The following is a 19,425-nucleotide window of genomic DNA, read 5'->3' on the forward strand; positions in this document are numbered from 1 at the left end:
ATGTTAAAAAATGTCTAGGTAGCAAAAAATAGTTTAACCTAGAAATAGTTTTTGAAAGTGAGTCTTTACAGGAGGAAGTGTAAATAGTCTAGGCCTTAGTTAGAAGAGCCTTTAAGTTGGATTTTGTTGTATTTATTATATTCAGTAGGCAGTATTATTTGAAAGTATTTAAAATTTAAATAATTCATTTTCATGGGGGAATTACCTTTGTTTATTTGAATGTTAGCAGAATACTTGTTATCCTCAGTCTCTTCTTTGTTATATATATATATATATATATATATATATATATATATACACACACACACATAACATATCTCATAGATTATATCTTGTTATATATATATATATATATATATATAAACTTCTCTCTCTTTTTTTTTTTTTTTACTTTGCATGAATCCCCCTGAGTAGTAGTTCCACAAGTGTCAGTAGGGCAGGCTCAGGCACAGCTGAGGGACTAGAGCATTAGGGTCATAGTTGAAACTGTCGTGGTTCCCTAGACACCTACACTTGATTCCAGCCTCATTCTTGTTGCCCCTAATCCTCAGAACTTCCCATGGTAGAATGGTCACAGGCAGGAAGTCTGTTACTCCCCGCTCCCTCAGGTCTGTTTCCAAAAATAGAGGGATTTTATCTTCGATCGCAGAGCTGTCTTTTGCAACACAAAATAAATGGTTTAAAACCGTATATTTTGAAATAAACAGTACTAAGAAAAATGAGCCATGAAATTGTATTATTTAAGAGTTGAATGAAGAATTGTTGTTTGCAGTTATATCACATGTTGGGACAGTTTTGAATTAAGTGTTTTTATGAGGGTTCCTCCCCCCAATCGAAAATCAGGTAATAGAAGTATTACAGATTTTATAACAGTGTTAACATTTCAAGACTAATTACTTACTTAATAATTCAACTGAAGTTGACCTCTCCTGAACTAATTTTACTTTTTTATAGGTTCCAAATTCCTTATAGATACTTTCTAGTATTTAAATGTATTACATTTGTACTTAGCACAGTGAGCATAAAACACATTAATATATTTATTTTCTTTTAGCTTCAAACATATTCCATGACAGAGAGAAGAAATACTACATTTATTTTACAGATGAAAACACTGAGATTTAAGAGATTAAACTGATTTAAATGTCATATCATAGTACAGAAATTAAAGTCAGAAGGCTCAGCACTTGGTAATAACTTATGGTGACATTGGATGGAATATGTGATACCAAGAAAAATGCTGATAGGATTTTGCTCAAGAGGCTTCACAGAATGACATTCATTACCTTAGTTAATTTATATAGTGCAGAATCTGGCCTTTGACTTGTAGGCTTAGAAGTCTGGTTTTTATCTTCTATCAACTGAGACTTGAGCTATCTCAGAGATAAGCTCAGATTTTTCAAGTTGAAGAGTCTAATGTTTAAACCTTGAATATAAGATTATTAATTTATAGTGAGAAATAATTATCACAGGGACCTGTATACTTGAAGTTCATTGGATTTTACTTTCTTTCCATGGGCAAATGAATTTGAAAAGCTAGATAATAATAATAGGAAGTTGTTTATTAGTGAGCGTGAGATCAAAAGATATTGGAGTCAAGTGTTCTGTAGCATTAGGCTATGATAACTTGATGTATCATCTCACAGTAGGAAAGTCATGCTTGTGAATTAAAATTCTTAAATTCTGTTTGCTACAACGCCTTACATTGCTTTGTACATTAGATATGGTTTTCCCAGAGGATCAGAATTTCAGTCTTAAGGTACCTTGGTTCTCTTCCCCAGACTCTGCTGAAATGAGTACTGCCAACCCTCAGGCTTTCCTTTCTCTAGGCTTTGACATTTTTTCTTTAGATATGTGAATACATTCATCCAAGGTGCCTTTAAGTCCTCTTAACCTGGAACTCCTATCTCAGTAAGGTGATTTTACTTACCTACTTATATTCTGTTCCACTCAGTGGATTGTACTTTCTTTGTACTTGGGACCTCAGCCCTGAACTATTTAGGCAACTAAATAACAGAGTCAAAACTTGGTTTCTAGGGCTTCTGCTTGACTCTGTTATGCTATAACACTCTTAAGAATGATTGTTGTGGGGCGCCTGGGTGGCTCAGTTGGTTAAGCGACTGCCTTCGGCTCAGGTCATGATCCTGGAGTCCCGGGATCGAGTCCCGCATTGGGCTCCCTGCTCGGCGGGGAGTCTGCTTCTCCCTCTGACCCTCCCCCCTCTCATGTGCTCTCTGTCTCTCTCATTCTCTCTGTCTCAGATAAATAAATAAAATCTTTAAAAAAAAAAAAAAAAAGAATGATTGTTGTTACAGATGTGCCTTGGCCTATGTCCTCGATTTAGGCTTACATACAGTTCCAAAATAGAGGCCCAAGTCAGAACTGGAAGAAAATATCTGTCCCGCTTTCAAATTTCTGTTCAAGCCCAAAGTCTAGGATCAAGTTGATGTGCCATAAATGGTATAGTTGTCTTGCATGTTGTTTGAGGTTTAGCCACTTATGCGTTGGATATTCCCAAATTTCTGATTTACTTAGCCACAGGAATGAAGTTAAGGCAGACCCATAGGAACCTGTTTTGTTGTTTTAGTCTTTTCATAGCACTTGCCCATCTAACACCTTCAAGTCACTAGAACACATGGAAAGAATCTTGAGATGTATTTAAGACTTTCTTCTGGAATTATAAAGAGTACACAGTACTATAGCTGCAGAAAATACTAAGTTCTTAGAATGTTCACCAGTTATTAAGAAAAATGAAAATGTAATGGTCTAGACATTTTAATCCTACTAATTTTGAAATTAATATTTTTAACCATAGCCGTGTTAGAATTTCTTTCTTCCAAGAATACCAACACTGCTGTAATGTTTGCTCACAAATAGTGTTGGGTACACAAGTCTTGTCTCATTGACTTGGGAAAAATTAAGGGGCAAGCCTTGCAGTTACTTTTTGTAGAATTATGAACAAAACAAAACCAGACTTCTCTCAGTCTTTTGGTATTGAGTTTAAGCAGTCTAAGTTGCCAGGAACTAAAGATGCCATTTTTATGTATTTTCATTTTTTCTTTCTAAAGGAACAAGACAAAAAAGTAGAAAGCTCAAATAAAGAAATACGGGAAAAGGATACAATCATTGAAGAATTAAATACAAAAATAATAGAAGATGAAAGAAAAACTCTAGAGCTAATGGATAAAGTCACAGCTGCTGATAAATTACTAGAAGAATTACAAGAACAGGTTGTACAAAAGAACCAAGAGATTAAAAATATGAAATTAGAGCTGACTAATTCCAAGCAAAAAGAAAGACAGTGTTCTGAAGAAATAAAACAATTAATGGGGACAGTTGAGGAACTTCAGAAGAAAAATCATAAAGATAGCCAATTTGAAACTGATATTCTCCAAAGAATGGAACAAGAAACACAAAGAAAGTTAGAACAGCTCCGGGCAGAGCTGGATGAGATGTATGGGCAGCAGATAGTACAGATGAAACAGGAGTTAATAAAACAGCACATGTCACAGATAGATGAACTTAAAATACGACATAAGGGAGAAATGGAGAATGCTTTAAGATCATATCCAAGTATTACAGTTAATGATCAAATAACGTTAATGAATATGGCAATAAATGAACTGAATGTAAAATTGCAAGATACTAACTCTCAAAAAGAAAAACTCAAGGAAGAACTAGGAATAATTTCAGGAGAAAAGTCTGCTCTACAGAGACAGCTTGAAGACCTTTTTGAAGAATTGAGCTTTTCAAGGGAACAAATTCAGAGAGCTAGACAGACAATAGCTGAACAAGAAAGTAAACTCAGTGAAGCACACAAATCCCTTAGTACAGTGGAAGATTTGAAAGCTGAGATTGTTTCTGCATCTGAATCCAGAAAAGAACTAGAATTAAAACATGAGGCAGAAGTTACAAATTACAAGATAAAACTTGAAATGTTAGAAAGGGAAAAGAATGCTGTATTAGACAGAATGGCTGAATCGCAAGAAGCTGAATTAGAGAGGCTGAGGACACAGCTTCTGTTTAGTCATGAAGAAGAACTTTCCAAACTGAAAGAAGATTTAGAAATCGAACATCGAATAAATATTGAGAAACTAAAAGATAATTTAGGCATTCACTATAAACAGCAGATAGATGGCTTACAGAATGAAATGAGTCAAAAGATAGAAACCATGCAGTTTGAAAAAGACAGTTTGATAACTAAGCAGAATCAATTAATTTTGGAAATTTCAAAGCTAAAAGATTTACAGCAGTCCCTTGTGAATTCAAAATCAGAAGAAATGACTCTTCAAATCAATGAACTTCAAAAAGAAATTGAAATACTCAGGCAAGAAGAAAAGGAAAAGGGTACACTTGAACAAGAAGTTCAAGAATTACAACTTAAAACTGAATTATTGGAGAAACAAATAAAGGAAAAAGAGGATAACCTTCAAGAAAAATTTAAACAACTTGAAGCAGAGAATAGCACTCTTAAAGATGAAAAGAAAGCCCTTGAAGACATGTTGAAAAGGTATACGCCTGTTAACCAAGAAGAAAGATTAATTTTCATAGACTCCATTAAATCCAAATCCCAAGACTATAACTGGCAAAAAGAAATAGAAATACTTACAGAGGAAAACAAGGACCTCAAAAAACAATGTATTGAGCTAACTGAAGAGATTGAAAGGCAAAGGAACACTTTTTCATTTGCTGAAAAAAATTTTGAAGTTAACTATCAGGAGTTACAGGAGGACTATGCTTGCCTTCTCAAGGTAAAAACTGACTTAGAAGACAGCAAAAACAAACAAGAAGTAGAGTATAAAAGTAAGCTTAAAACACTTAGTGAAGAGCTTCATCATCTGCAAAGAATAAATCCAACTATGGTAAAAATGAAAAGTTCAGTCTTTGATGATGACAAAACTTTCATAGGGGAACCATTGGAAACCGGTGATGTTGTTGAGAAAGATACAACAGAACTTATGGAAAAACTTGAGGTAACCAAGCGAGAAAAGTTAGAACTGGCGGAGAGATTGTCTGATCTTTCTGAACAATTAAAACAGAAACATGGTGAGATTAGTTTTCTGAGTGAAGAAGTGAAGTCTTTAAAGCAAGAGAAAGAGCAAGTTTTATTGAGATGTAGAGAGCTAGAAATCATCATTAACCATAAACGGACAGAAAATGTAAATGTTTGTGATGCTCAGTTGGTCTCTTTAAAAGATGGTGGTGTGACTATGACAGGCAAGGATTCTGGAGAGTTAGTTTCTAAAATAAATAAAGATTTTGTTGAAGAATCAAAAATAATGGAGGAAGATAAAATTCCTTTTGAAAATAAGACTGTTGGAAAAGAAGGCAAGCAAGAACAGTTGTTTTTGGATCATTTGCCATTAGTGACAAATGGATCATCACTTGGGACAACTGAACCAAGTAGAAATGATAAACTTCAGTGGGAACTTAGTGTACTTAAATCAGAACAGGTATGTTTACTTACTTATATAGATGCTAAAGCATAGTGAAAATGTACAATTCATACAAAAAATGTTTTCATCTACCTAAAACACATAGAATGAAAATTGAACCCTATAATGTAATTCTCATTTGGGCCTATCAGCTGTCATTGCTTTTTTTTATTTAATATGTTATTTATTTATTTGTCAGAGAGTACGAGTGAACACAAGCAGGGGGAGTGGCAGGCAGAGGGAGAAACAGGCTCCCTGCTGAGCAGGGAGCCCAATGCGAGACTCCATCCTAGGACCCCGGGATCATGACCTGAGCCAAAGGCAGACGCTTTGACAGAGCCACCCAGGCATCCCAGCTATCACTGCTTTTATCTATTTTTTCTTAGACACTGTTGCCTTTCTTTCAGTTAATTTATGTTATATATTCTGTTAAGGAAATAAAAACATAGGAATGGTTTCACTTTCTTTGGAAAGGCAAGAGTTTCAATAACTTTGTTGAGAATCTGAACTTTAAAAAAGTTACTTTGTAATATTTTGTTGTAATTTCAAAGCTTGGTTTCAGCATTTTGTTTTATATTGGCATTTTCCAAGTTCCACAACTAAAAATTAACACTTAAATTTTTCAGTACTTTATACTTACTTATTCAGTAGTTACAATGCTGTATTTCCTTGAAAAAAAAATCTCAACTTAAGTCCTAGAATTTTCTCAGAGTACTGTGTAAAGCTGAAGGGGTAAAAAGTATTAATTCTAACTATAACTAAAGAATGCATATAATGAGTTACAATAAATCATTCTTGACAATTTATATTTGTTGGATAGTGATATTAGAAATAACTGGAAAATTCCACTAGGTATCTTGTATAATGCCGCTAAGTAAAACTTTGTTTCTTAATTTATGCAACAGGTATTTATTGAATCTCTAGCCAGGTATAGGATTATACTGACAAGCAAGAGAGCAGGAATATATTCTAGTGAGGGAGGCAGAGAGTAGACAAGGGAACGAGTAGAGTAGTTAGAAGTAGTGATAAGTCCTATAAAGAAAATAAAACAGATAACATGATAGAGAATGATGGGTAGTGGTGGTGCCAGCATTCTATAGGATGATCAGGAAAGGTCTTTTGGAGGAATTGACATTTGAACTGAGATCTAAAAGACTAAGAGGGAGCCTACTACATGCAAATTAGAGCAATTGTGAAAACATAGGTGAGCTTGAGAAATTGAATGAAGGTGTGTTTAGTTGAGTTTGAAAGCAGGAGAGTGAAAGAAAAAGAGTTTGAACAAGAAAGAAGAGACAAGATCTTGGAGAGCCTTACAGACTTTGTAAGAAGTTGAGATTTTATTCTGTATACAGTAGGAAGCCTTTGGAAAAATGTTCTCTTTTTATTTCTAATAAATTCCGATCTTAGGATGAAGTTACATTACAATAAACCTATTGTAAAGTGAAATATCTTAAGTTGAAAATGAAGTTAATACACTTAACCTACTGAACATCGTAGCTTAACCTAGTAACATGCTCAGAACACTTACATTAGCCTATAGTTGGGCAAAATCATCTAACACAGAGCCTATTTTATAATAAAGTGTTAAGTATCTCGTGTAATTTATTGAATACTATACTGAAAGCAAAAAACAATGTTTGAATGGGAAGAATGGTTGTAAATTTATTATTTGTCATCCCCGTGGTCATGTGGCTGACTGGGGGCTGTGGCTTCTGCTGCTGCCCAGCATCATGAGAGAGTATCGTACCACATACGTAGCCCAGGAAAAGATGAAAATTAAAAATTTGAAGTATAGTTTCTACTGAGTAGGTATCACCTTTACATTTAACACTGTAAAGTCAAAAAACCCTAAGTCAAACCACCATATATTGGGGACTGTCTGTATATTCACATTTATGATATTGTATCAAATGTAAAGATATTTTACATTTTAATAACCTACATAGAGTTTAAAAATTCAAATTGCGTAACTATTAATGTTTTGTTAAATATCTGAAATTGTCTTCAAAACCATAATGTGGTTTTAATTTAATTACTCCTAAAAATGCCAGAGATTGTTTAGATTTTTTAAAAAGACATTATTGACAGAGGACCTGAATTTGAAGCTGTCAAAATGGTCAGATTTTCTCAGTAAGAATTTTATTTTCTCCACTAAAGACATTTTCATTGACGTTCAGATGCCTTCTCCTTGACATTAATTTATATAAAGTAAAGGGAGGCAAACCTGTAAACAGTCCCTTCCCAGTTGTCACTACCAGGACAAACCCCCTTATCGGTGGAGAGGGGAGTAAATGTGTGTGTGTGTGTGTGTGTGTGTGTGTGTGTAGAGGGAAGCTCACAGAAGAAATCGAGTGATAATTTATACAGTAATAACATCTCAGAGCAATCTAAATATACTTAGAGATAATGCTGATTCCCTAAAAAATAGTTTGCTCTTAGGACCAACCTAATTGGCTGATGAAAATGGAAGGATACTTTCACCCTTATAAATTGATATAACAGTAAGGTAATACTTTATACCCATCAGATTGGCAAAATGAGTCCCACAATAAAAAGTGGGGAGATGAATACTCACATATGCTATTAATATCAATGTTTAGCACAATTATATAAAACATAATTTGGTAAAATTTAATACATTTAATGTATATTACCTATGACCCAGCAGCTATATTTCTAGTTGGTTCTCAGTATGGTCCCTGACTAGCAGTATCAGCAGCACTTGAAACCAGTGAAAATTCAAATTTGGGGACCCCACACCAGACTTCCTAAACCAGAAACTCTTCGGGAAGGGCCCAGCAGTCTGTTTTAATAAGCACTCCAGGTTATTCTGATGCCTGCTAAAGTTTGAGATCCACTGTACTAGGGAAACACTAGTGTATTTGAATAGGGACATATCTGTAAGAATTTAGTGCAGTATTTCTGAAATATCAAAAAATTAGAAATAATCCAGTTGATCTCCAAGAAGGAAGTTGACAAATTTTCATGTATTCATAGATACTATACCACAGTTAAAATAATCTGTATCTACATGGATAGATCTCAGAAGTATTTTGAATGAGAACAATTTGCAAAATAAATACCATTTTACACTATTTATGTAAATTCTTAGAAACATAAAATATAATGTACTGTTTATAGGTACTGAAAAGTGATAGTATAAGAAATGCAGTGGACTTGTTGCAAATTTGTGATAATGTTTGCCTCTGGGGAAGGAGGAATGGGAACATAGTGGATTAAATTTTATTTTCTTTCTAAACCAAACATGTATGTAGAGAGAAATGGAAAAAAAGAAGATAAAATAATTGTATTTGTTAAATTGGGGTATGAGTACATAAGTGTTTATTACATTATTCTTTGCATTTCTCTATATTTAAAATATTTTTATTTTTTTAATGGTACAATTTTATTATTTTTTTTAATTTTATTATGTTATGTTAATCACCATATATTACATCATTAGTTTTTTTGTTTTTGTTTTTTTAAAGATTTTATTTATTTATTTGACAGAGAAAGACACAGCGAGAGAGGGAACACAAGCAGGGGGAGTGGGAGAGGGAGAAGCAGGCCTCCTGCTGAGCAGGGAGCCCGATGCGGGGCTCGATCCCAGGAACCTGGGATCATGACCTGAGCCGAAGGCAGACGCTTAACGACTGAGCCACCCAGGCGCCCCACATCATTAGTTTTTGATGTAGTGTTCCATTATTCATTGTTTGCGTATAACACCCAGTGTTCCATTCAGTACGTGCCCTCTTTAATACCCATCACCAGGCTAACCCGTCCCCCCACCCTCCCTCCCCTCTAGAACCCTTAGTTTGTTTCTCAGAGTCCATAGTCTCTCACGGTTCGTCTCCCCCTCCAATTTCCCCCCCCTTCATTTTTCCCTTCCTACTTTTTTTTTTTTTTAACATATAATGTATTAGTTTCAGAGGTACAGGTCTGTGATTCTTCAGTCTTACCCAATTCACAGCGCTCACCATAGCATATACCCTCCCCAATGTCTATCACCTAGCGACCCATCCATCCTACCCCGCACCACTCCAGCAACCCTCAGCTTGTTTCCTGAGATTAAGAATTCCTCATATCAGTGAAATCATATGATACATGTCTTTCTCTGATTGACTTATTTCGCTCAGCATAATACCCTCCAGTTCCATCCACGTTGTTGCAAATGGCAAGATTTCATTCCTTTTGATGGCTGCATAATATTCCATTGTATATATATACCACATCTTTTTTATCCATTCATCTGTCGATGGACATCTTGGTTCTTTCCATAGTTTGGCTATTGTGGACATTGCTGCTATAAACATTGGGGTGCACATACCCCTGCGGATCCCTACTTTTGTATCTTTGGGGTAAATACCCAGTAGTGCAATTGCTGGGCTGTATGGTAGCTCTATTTACAACTTTTTGAGGAACCTCCATACTGTTTTCCAGAGTGGCTGCACCAGCTTGCATTACCACCAACAGTGTAGGAGGGTTCCCCTTTCTCTGCATCCCCGCCAACATCTGTCGTTTCCTGACTTGTTAATTTTAGCCATTCTGACTGGTGTGAGGTGGTATCTCATTGAGGTTTTGATTTGGATTTCCCTGATGCCGGGTGACGTTGAGCACTTTTTCATGTGTCTGTTGGCCATTTGGATGTCTTCTCTGGAAAAATGTCTGTTCATGTCTTCTGCCCATTTCTTGACTGGATTATTTGTCCTTTGGGTGTTGAGTTTGATAAGTTCTTTATAGATTTTGGATACTAGCCCTTTATCTGATATGTCATTTGCAAATATCTTCTCCCATTCTGTCGCTTGTCTTTTGGTTTTGTTGACTGTTTCTTTTGCTGTGCAAAAGCTTTAAAAAAAAAAAAAAAGACAATATAATTGTATTTGTTAAATTGGGGTATGAGTACGTAAGTGTTTATTACATTATTCTTTGCATTTCTCTATATTTAAAATATTTTTAAACGAAAATCACGGATGAGGCCACACTAAGCTGTACCATATATCAAAATTTATCATAACGTTGAGGTAATAACAATATTGTGCTACTTTCCTTGGAAAAGATAGGTAGATCAGTGCAGTAGAATGAAGTGAGAAAAAAATTGGACTTCTCTTACAAGAAGTTTTAAACTATAATTTCATGTATTTTCCCCTTGTAGTCAGTATATGTAAAAAACGAAGTTAAATTATTTTAAAATTTTAAATCATTTAAAAATGTTCTAATGTGTACATACATTCACTTTAAGAATGATTTAAGGCTACAGATGGAAGCTCAGCGTATATGCCTCTCTCTGGTTTATTCAACACATGTGGATCAAGTTCGTGAATATATGGAAAATGAAAAAGATAAAGCTCTTTGTAGTCTTAAGGAGGAACTTATTTCTGCCCAAGAGGAAAAGATAAAGGAACTTCAGGAAATACACCAGCAAGAGCTACAGAATATAAAAACGCAAGAAACAGGTAAATGGTTTCTTTTTTTTTTTTTTTAAAGATGTTATTTATTTATCTGAGAGAAAGCACAGAGGGAGAAGGAGGAGGAGAGAGCCTGATGCGGGGCTTGATCCCAGGACCCCAAGATTATGACCTGAGCCGAAGGTAGACGCTTAACTGACTGAGCCACCCAGGCACCCCTGGGTAAATGGTTTCTAAAAAAAATCGTAAGTACTATGAAACAAATAAGTATCACTTAGAGCCCACTCACCTTTCCATAATTTGTCCTTGTCTTACAACCCATAGAGGAAGGGAACTGTATACCCCAGTCCTGGATTCATTTGTTCATATAATCATTGCACATTTTTTTAAGTGCTTGAGAAATCTAAAATCACTGAATCATTTTCCCCCAGAAGTTACAATCAAGTGGGAAAGCAATAGGACAATTTCTGTAATAGAAGAATGACTAGAAAGAATGGAAGATGAAAGGAGAAAAGTTTCATACTTTCTGGGAGGATGAGTGGGGTGAGGCCGCAGGCAGGGGTAGGGAGGTTGGGTAGGGAAGGCTCTGAGTCTTGAACATAGAAGTTTGAAAGATTGTATCCATTTTGGGCAATTGAGAGTTCAAGTTATGTGAGAAAGTAGTGGGGGATAAAGCTGGAAAGATTGGCAGGAGTTTGATCAGAAAGGGCTTTATATACTCTGACTGAAGCCTGTATAGGCCTTATGCTTTTGGTGATAAGACCTGTAGGATTTTAAGTAGTGGGAGTAACAGTAAAATTTTAAGGTAACACCATGGGGCAAAGTGGGGGAGGTGATTAGTGATGGGAAGACCAGTTAAGCAACTTCAGCAATAATTCTGCTAATAATAATATTTGTAACAGTTAAGTTTAAGAGGTAAAAGAGGTAGGCTGTAGTCTGCAGTTAATATGAGGAGGAAAGGGGCAAAATTGAAGGTGATCCCTAAGTTTCTAGCTTGGGTAATTGGATTGAAAATGACTGTAGTCACAAAGAGGATGCAGAGCAGATCTGTGGGAAAAATAATAAATTCAGTTTGGTACATTTTGAGTTAAAAGTACCTATTGACTTTATTAAAAGAGTTGTCTAGAAGGTAGTTAAAAATAGAAGTCCAAAACACAAGAGGGAGGTTTGGGCTCATGATAAAGATTTAGAAATCAAAAGGTCACTTGAGGCCAGAGAAAAGAATGAGATGTCCTGGGAGACTGCAGTGTGGGCCAAAAGACTAAGATGGCACTGTGGCAAGCAGGAACATATAAGGAACCTGAAATAGAAGACTAGTTGCAGTTAAATTTTATAATTATTTAATCACTCAATAAACTAGACTTCCTCTGTTCAAGGCATCTCTAGGCTTTTACCCGTGACAGATCTGTTTTTGAGACTGAGATTGTTATAAGTTTGTCCAATTGCTCTGTTAAACTGAGTAGAATTTAAAGAGTGACTTAAATCAGAATATCATACTTTTCACTAAAGGAGTTCTTTGGGTTTGAATGTAATAAGATGTTAAGTGTGTGTTGTTTTTATTGATATCCTCTTCAGATAGAATCTGTCCAGTGATTTTCAACTACAAGTTAATTGGTCTGCTAATGGTTGATGAAGTTAGTTAGTAATGACCAGCATTTTTTTAAATAAATAAAAGAGTATAGGAGGACAGAAAACAACAGAGTGTATAGCATGTAGAAAGGGCAGATAATGATTTGTGAAATTCTTGTTTCAGTTTACCATGGATGTATAAATAGGTTATGATGTATGATGTATTTCTTGTGTTGGGTAGTAATAAAAAAAAATTTGTAAGTCACTGCTTTATACCAGTTTGTAGGATATAAACAGAATTTTACAAATTATCTGAAACAGTTAACATTGAACAGTGGAAAATAACTTGGAAAGAAATAAAGAATTTAAAACTAATCTTATTGTAAAGGAAGCTTCCAGTTGATACAGGTTTAATATGATAATAGTACTTAAGTATACAAATTAAATGTTTAATGCGGTATCTGTTCTATTAGGTGGTGAAGCGAAGCCTTTACAAATGCTCATTGGAAAACTACACAAGGCAGTGTCTGAAGAATGTTCTTATTTTACACAGGTAAGATAGTGGTTAAAAAGTACTTTTAGACAAGAAATGCTATACTTCAGAACTGCACTTAGAAAATATTCCTGAATTTTTAAGTTTAAAATGAACATTTAAATGTTTCCTGATAATCTTTTGAAACAAAAGAAATTGAAGTAAATTATCTTAGCAGTAGAACAGACAAAAGGTATACCTAATACCAAAAAAAAAAAGTGGACCAATAGAACCCCAGACAGGTCTGTTTCCTGCCCTTGCCCACTTACTGGTTAAGTGTATCTGATTACTAATTTGGGGAGGTTGCACAAGACCAGTGAGATACAATTTCACAGTTCAGATTGCCAAAATCTAAAAACCCTAATTATGCCAGGTATAATTATATTTGTGAAGATGGGGTGAAATAGAAGCTCTTATATACTGCTAGTGGGAAAGTACTACCTTGAGAAGCAGATTGGCAAGGTCTATTTTTGAAGTTATATACATCCCATAGCCCAAGCATTTGTGCACAACCAGATCTGTTCATTGCTGAAGTGTCTATAAGTTAAAAATGGGAAACAACTCAGATTACTATGAATAAAGGTAATAAATAAATTGTGTTACCTTCATGCAGTGGAACTCCATTTAGCAGTGTTTGATATCTGTATTAATATCAATAAATCTCAAAAGAAAAACATATATAGCATGTATGCTAGAGTAATTACCTTTGGGTGAGGAGAAAGGTGAAGAAAATGGGTAGGCAGTACTTAAAACAGAGCTTCAAATCTCTATGTAATGTTCAATTTCTGTAAAAAAACATGGAGATAATATGACAAAATATTACTATTTGTTTAAGGTAGGTAGTTATTTTTTCTGCATATTTGAAATAGTTCAAAATTTAAAATATATGCTTTGGCTTATCCCAGGCTTTTGTATTTATAAATTGAAGGGGGAAGAGGGTGGTATTAGTTGGGACAGGTAGAGCTACTTTACTGATTCTTTTTTTTTTTTCTTTTTAAGATTTTGTTTATTTATTTGAGAGTGAGAGAGAGACCAGGGGTGGGGGGGAGAGAGAGAGAATCTTGAGCAGACTGCACTGAGCAGGGCACCCAACCCAGGGCCCGATCTCATGACCCTGAGGTCATGACCTGAGCTGAAACCAACAGTTGGACACTTAACCAACTCAGCCACCCAGGTGCCCCTGATTCTGATTTCCCATAATATTGTTCAAAAAATGTTTTGCAAAAAAACTCAAAAAGTGAGATATAACCACACTTAAGGCCTCTCTTCATTCAGCTACTCAGCATTCTACACCTCCACCTCTGCCAAAGGGTTCAGGCATTGTCCTTTCATATCTATTGTTGATAGTCAGTAAATAATGGAAAGAGGGCCCAAGTCACAGTAGTTCATTTATAAGCTGACATTATATGTTCTTTCCTTTTGTTACTGTCTTTACCTGATCACTAATCTCAAGTTGAAATACGAATCAGCTTGTTCTTATAGAGGGGTCCTCTGGGATTCTTCATGAAACCTGGTTTTGTCACTAATTTTTGATGTTGCCAGAATCAGACATTTAACTGACTGAGCCACCCAGGTATCTCCATATATTATAATTTCTGTAGAATTTATAGACTACTTTCTAGTCACTTTTTTTTTTCCCCAAAGTAAGCTCTATGCCCAACATGGGGCTTGACCTCATGACCCCAAGATCAAGAATCACATGCTCTACCAGCTGAGCCAGCCAGGCGCCCTTATAGGGGTCATCATTTTTTAACTTCTGCCCTTGTTTTCTGATGTTTTTTCAAGGGTAGTTAACATTACAGAGATAACGTCAATCTAGGATCCAAGCTAGAAAATGGTAGATTAAAGTACAAGCTATATTCATTATTAGAAGCTGAAAAAATAGTTTTGTGCAATTAAGATTGTCAGTATTTTCCTGCTGTAAGAAGAATTTCATGTCCTATATAAAGAGAGGAAGATTTAGACTTGACTGTTTCTTTTGCAGACTGATAGGGTGCATGGAAGAGTGTTTTCTTACTGATTTTTCTCTGCCATTTTGACTGTCTTTTGCATTTAGGAAAATAATGTTTAATGGTTTTCAAAGGCAGACATCAACATTTTAATTCTGTAAAATATCTGATTTTGTTGTTAATAGACTTTTTGCAATGTCCTTGGTGAACATTATACTTCTGCTTTAAAATGTGAAGTAAATGTAGAAGAGAGAGAGAGTTCTGGTGTTCACACTTCTGAAAATCAAGAACTAGAATTGCAAGATTATAGATATGAAGTTCAAGGTAATAAAATCTGACCACATTATCTTCTTAAGTCATTTAATGATAAACTTTTACTTTAAATCATTATTCAATCACTTAATATCTTTTTGGATTCATGCAATCTTATATTTAATACAGATTTTTATTTTTGTAATGCAGTAATTGTGATATAAAGAGAACCAAAGATGTCTGCAAGTTTCCTTGTCTCTTTATCCTTTATTCCTCTACTCCCGTGTTTTTTGTTGTTCATAATTCTGTCCTTAATTTTACACCATAGATCCAAAACTTTGAAAGTTATTGTATTTATTAAATACATTTGTCAGTGATTTTTTTTTAAAGAATAAGAAGACCTACATTATCTTTCTTAATAAGAATCCTGTATTAGTTTATTTTTACAAATTATAATCTCAATTAATTTTTTTAGAGGTAAAATGTCTTCTACCCCTGTCCATTTATATGAATAATGAACAAAATGTATACAAATTAATGAATACCAAAAGACATTAACATATTTTAATATGAAATCATCAAGTTATCTTTGTAGCAGGTCTTTTACATTAATGAGATTGAGCTTTTTGGTAACTAAATATATGAAATTTACTTTTAGCAGGCAGTTTTCTAAAGTTATGAATAGATAAATAATACTTATTGAAAGAAGCAGACTTTTACTATGAAATGAAATTATTATAATTGTTTATCATCTAGACTTGCAAGAAAATATGCAAACTCTTCTCAACAAAGTAACAGAAGAATACAACAAACTCTTGGTACTTCAAACACGATTAAGTAAGGTCTGTGAAATGGAAAATGTATTATGTTTTCATTTATTGTATTATGTGCTGTTTTGTAAGCTTCACCAGGAATTCTAAAATAAGTGAACATGATAAAGATGGGGGAAAAGTGACGTATTTATAGTATCAATGAGCTAAAGGAATTTCTGCAAGTTGAATATTTATTTACCTCTTTAGAGAGTTTTGGAAATCCTGATAAAATAAACATAAAATGTCAGATTGTAAACTTGGTGAAACAGTTGTATTTAATTTTACATTTAACAGTTTTTTTGTTTTTTTTTTTTTTTAAAGATTTTATTTATTTGACAGAGAGAGAGAGAGCACAAGCAGGGGGAGCAGTAGAGGGAGAGGGAGAAGCAGGCTCCCCGCCGAGCAGGGAGCCCGATGCAGGACTCGATCCCGGGACTCCAGGATCCTGACCTGAGCCGAAGGCAGCTGCTTAACCAGCTGAGCCACCCAGGGGCCCCTACATTTAACAGTTTTAAAGTAGTGGGTCTGTTTTAGAGAAAAATGGAATTAGTGTAGTTGTTTAGAACATAGCTAACGTGTTATATATGTCAAATTTCTTTCAAGTAGTTGTTTTAGAAATGTGTGCATATAAAACTCAGAGAGTATAGATGGCATAGTATGATTTATTAACTATATCAGGAAGATAAACAGCATATATTGGCAAAGATAAATGTTGTAATCTTCATGTTGTAGAAAAAAATCCAGAAGGATCTCTATGTCTATTTATTTGCAATACTTTTGATGTCATTATATTAAATTGGGTGGATTTAAAAGATTTAACTAATAGGGAGTGAAAGTTCTATCAGTGATGAGGGATGCTGTAGCTGAAATTCTTGTCTTTTTCTTTCTCTTCCCCTCCCTCTTTCTTACCTTCTGTCTTCCCCTATTTTTCCTTCCCCCTTTCCCTCGTTCCTTTTCTCTTTCTCTTCCTGTGCAAGTAAGCAAACTTTATCTTGCCTTTTCTAAAACTTATGAGCCTACCCCAGTATCTTACAGATGACTTTGTAGGAGGGAGGGTTAAAGAATCCTTCTTTAACTCTACATTTCCCTACAATAATTACTTTTCTATTTCCCTTCATAGCCAAAGTGTTGAACCCTATTCAGAATCATCATACCATTTCCTTACCAGGAATCTTAGCGGTTTGGATTTTTTGTTTTTCTGCTGCCCTCATCCTGCTTCCAGGGAACCTTTTTCTCTACTCATACTTGGGTTACTGAGGGCTGCTAAGAAAATTAGATGTGGATGTGGTTTAGTGACACCACGTAACCATGGTCTGACATTAGCTGGACCCTGTGGATCACTTGACAATTCTGGTCATTTATCCTCTCATAGTCCCTTCAGTATTTCCCAACTTCACAACTTCTCCTCAAGTCATATATTCTACTTCTACTCCCCTTTTTGTCTTTACAGTTGGCCTTATCTCTTATTTCTCTGCAAGTATCAGAGCTATCAGTTATAAATTATCTCAGCCTGCTGCCTCTAGACCTTATGTATTTCTTTAAATCTGTGAATACCCTAATTTATTTTCCTTCTGTCTGAGAAGATGTTACTCCTTTTCATAACCAAGGTTATTTTATTTCCTGTGCTTTTGTTAGTATCCCCTTCTACCTCCTCTAAGATTGATAACCTGTCCCTTCCCTCTCTCCTGTGATTTCAGCTCCTTTGTCTCTGTTTTTTCTGTTTCTGTCCTTTCCCCTAACACATTCCTCACATCTCTCCTATTTAGAACATAACCAGTCTTCAATCCTGTATCTTCCTTTGTGGTCTGTTTCTCCTTCATTGTCATCTTCTTTCAAAGAAAGAATAAACTGAAGCCGGAACTTCCCATCTCTTCTCTCTCTTCTACCCATTGTAAGCAAGCTCTTGACTTACACTTCACTATGCTTTCTTTGGCAAAAGTCAGCGGGGATTTCCTTTTTTTTTTTCTCCCCAAGTTTTTACTTAAATTCAAGTTCATTAACAGCAGTGAATTCTTGTCAGATTTCCTTTCTGTTTTCTTACTTCCTTGTTTTCTTTCTTTTAAAAATGTTGCTTTTCCTATGTCAGTACACAGTTGAAGCTATTAAATAGTGTAGGAGGGCTTACAGTAAGTAATCCACAGTGACGGATTTGTGAGTGAGTGAGTGATTTGTCATTTTGCCTCTTTCCTTTTAGGATGGTGAGTGGGGAACAATTTGCTTTGATGAGACACACACCTCCCTTCCCCAGTGCCAGAATGTGGGAAGCTTAATCTGGAACACAAACACCTGCACTAACTTCTTTAGCTCTCCCCAGAAAAAAAAAAAGTGAAAAAGTGAATTCACCTTTTAACCCAGTAAGGTAGCTACAACCACAGAGGTATCCCAGAGGTTGGTTGGGATCACACTTGGCACTACCGTACATCACTGCCTAACCTCTTAGCCTCATCTTCCAATCCTCCTCCTCATTTTAGCCCTACTGAAATACTTAGAGTGTCCCAATGCACCCTGATCTTTCACACCCCTATTGCATGTTGTTTTTTCTGCTGAACAGTGTGCATCTACCTCCAGTCTGCTTGGTGTGTTCCTACTTGATCTAGTTGGTTCAAATGTTACTTCCTTTGTGTCCTCTTTACCTATCTTTCTAGACTTTGCCATTTCTTCCTCCATTTTCTTAGCATCTGTACAAGCCTATGCTTATTACACTTATCTTTTTCTGTTATTTTAAATATTCCATGACCCCCGTCTTTTTTCCCTATTCCATAGCTCCTTATACAAATTTGCATTTATTACTTTTCTTGTTATTATAATTATTTATTTACTCTTTTCCTAGCTTTTAAGCCTTTCAGAATGAGAGAGTCTTCTCTTTATTTTTATTTCCTCTTCTTAGCGTGGTGCTTGGTTATGCACATGGTAAAGGCTTAATAAATGTTTGCTGAATGAATTAAGTGAAGGAATAGAAAGGTTAGGCTGGAAAGTGAAGAATTTACCTGATGGGCTTTATTTTCTTTGGGAAGTAAGAGGCAAGGTCCTCTGTTGAAACGTACTCAGGCAGTTAGGCATGGGGTAGAGGACTTGATAAAAGTAATAACCAACTGAAATAGCCTTCATCAGAAATAGCTTTTATCCTGTTGCTCACCTGCTTTTTGTGGTATCTTTTGTTCATCTAGTATAGCAAGTCCAGACTCTCCTCTTGCTTTTTAAAGTGCTTTGTAGTCTAGATCTTTCTTATTTCTAGTTATCTTCCCCCATCCTTATCCAAATTAAACCCCTCTCAACAAGATCATTGTTTTCAGTAGTTATAGGATGGCTGTTCTTTCACAAATGCTTACTCTTTCTTCCTTAGAGCTTTTCCTAATCATTGCCCAAAACGATCGAGGCCCAAGTCAAGTTTGACTTACTCTGTAATTACACACATCAGTCTTTCTGTTATTGCCCTTAAAGTAAATTATAGTTTAGTGCTTCTTGTTTTTT

The 19,425-nt window shown here is 35.2% G+C and overlaps 1 protein-coding gene across 4 annotated transcripts in view; it reads left to right on the top strand.

Annotated features, from left to right (window-relative positions):
* Positions 1–19,425, top strand: part of AKAP9 (A-kinase anchoring protein 9) — a 156,983-nt gene that overhangs the window by 43,832 nt on the left and 93,726 nt on the right. For all 4 annotated transcript variants that reach the window (XM_035020530.1, XM_035020529.1, XM_035020531.1 and 1 more), the window contains exons 8-12: positions 3,069–5,453; positions 10,675–10,888; positions 12,883–12,962; positions 15,076–15,214; positions 15,899–15,984. In XM_035020530.1, the coding sequence (XP_034876421.1) occupies positions 3,069–5,453; positions 10,675–10,888; positions 12,883–12,962; positions 15,076–15,214; positions 15,899–15,984 (2,904 nt within the window). The remainder of the gene's footprint in view (positions 1–3,068; positions 5,454–10,674; positions 10,889–12,882; positions 12,963–15,075; positions 15,215–15,898; positions 15,985–19,425) is intronic.

Source organism: Mirounga leonina, unplaced genomic scaffold, assembly GCF_011800145.1.
Source record: "Mirounga leonina isolate KUSES-001 unplaced genomic scaffold, KU_Mleo_1.0 Mir_174, whole genome shotgun sequence".
NCBI classification, from domain to species: Eukaryota; Metazoa; Chordata; class Mammalia; order Carnivora; family Phocidae; genus Mirounga; species Mirounga leonina.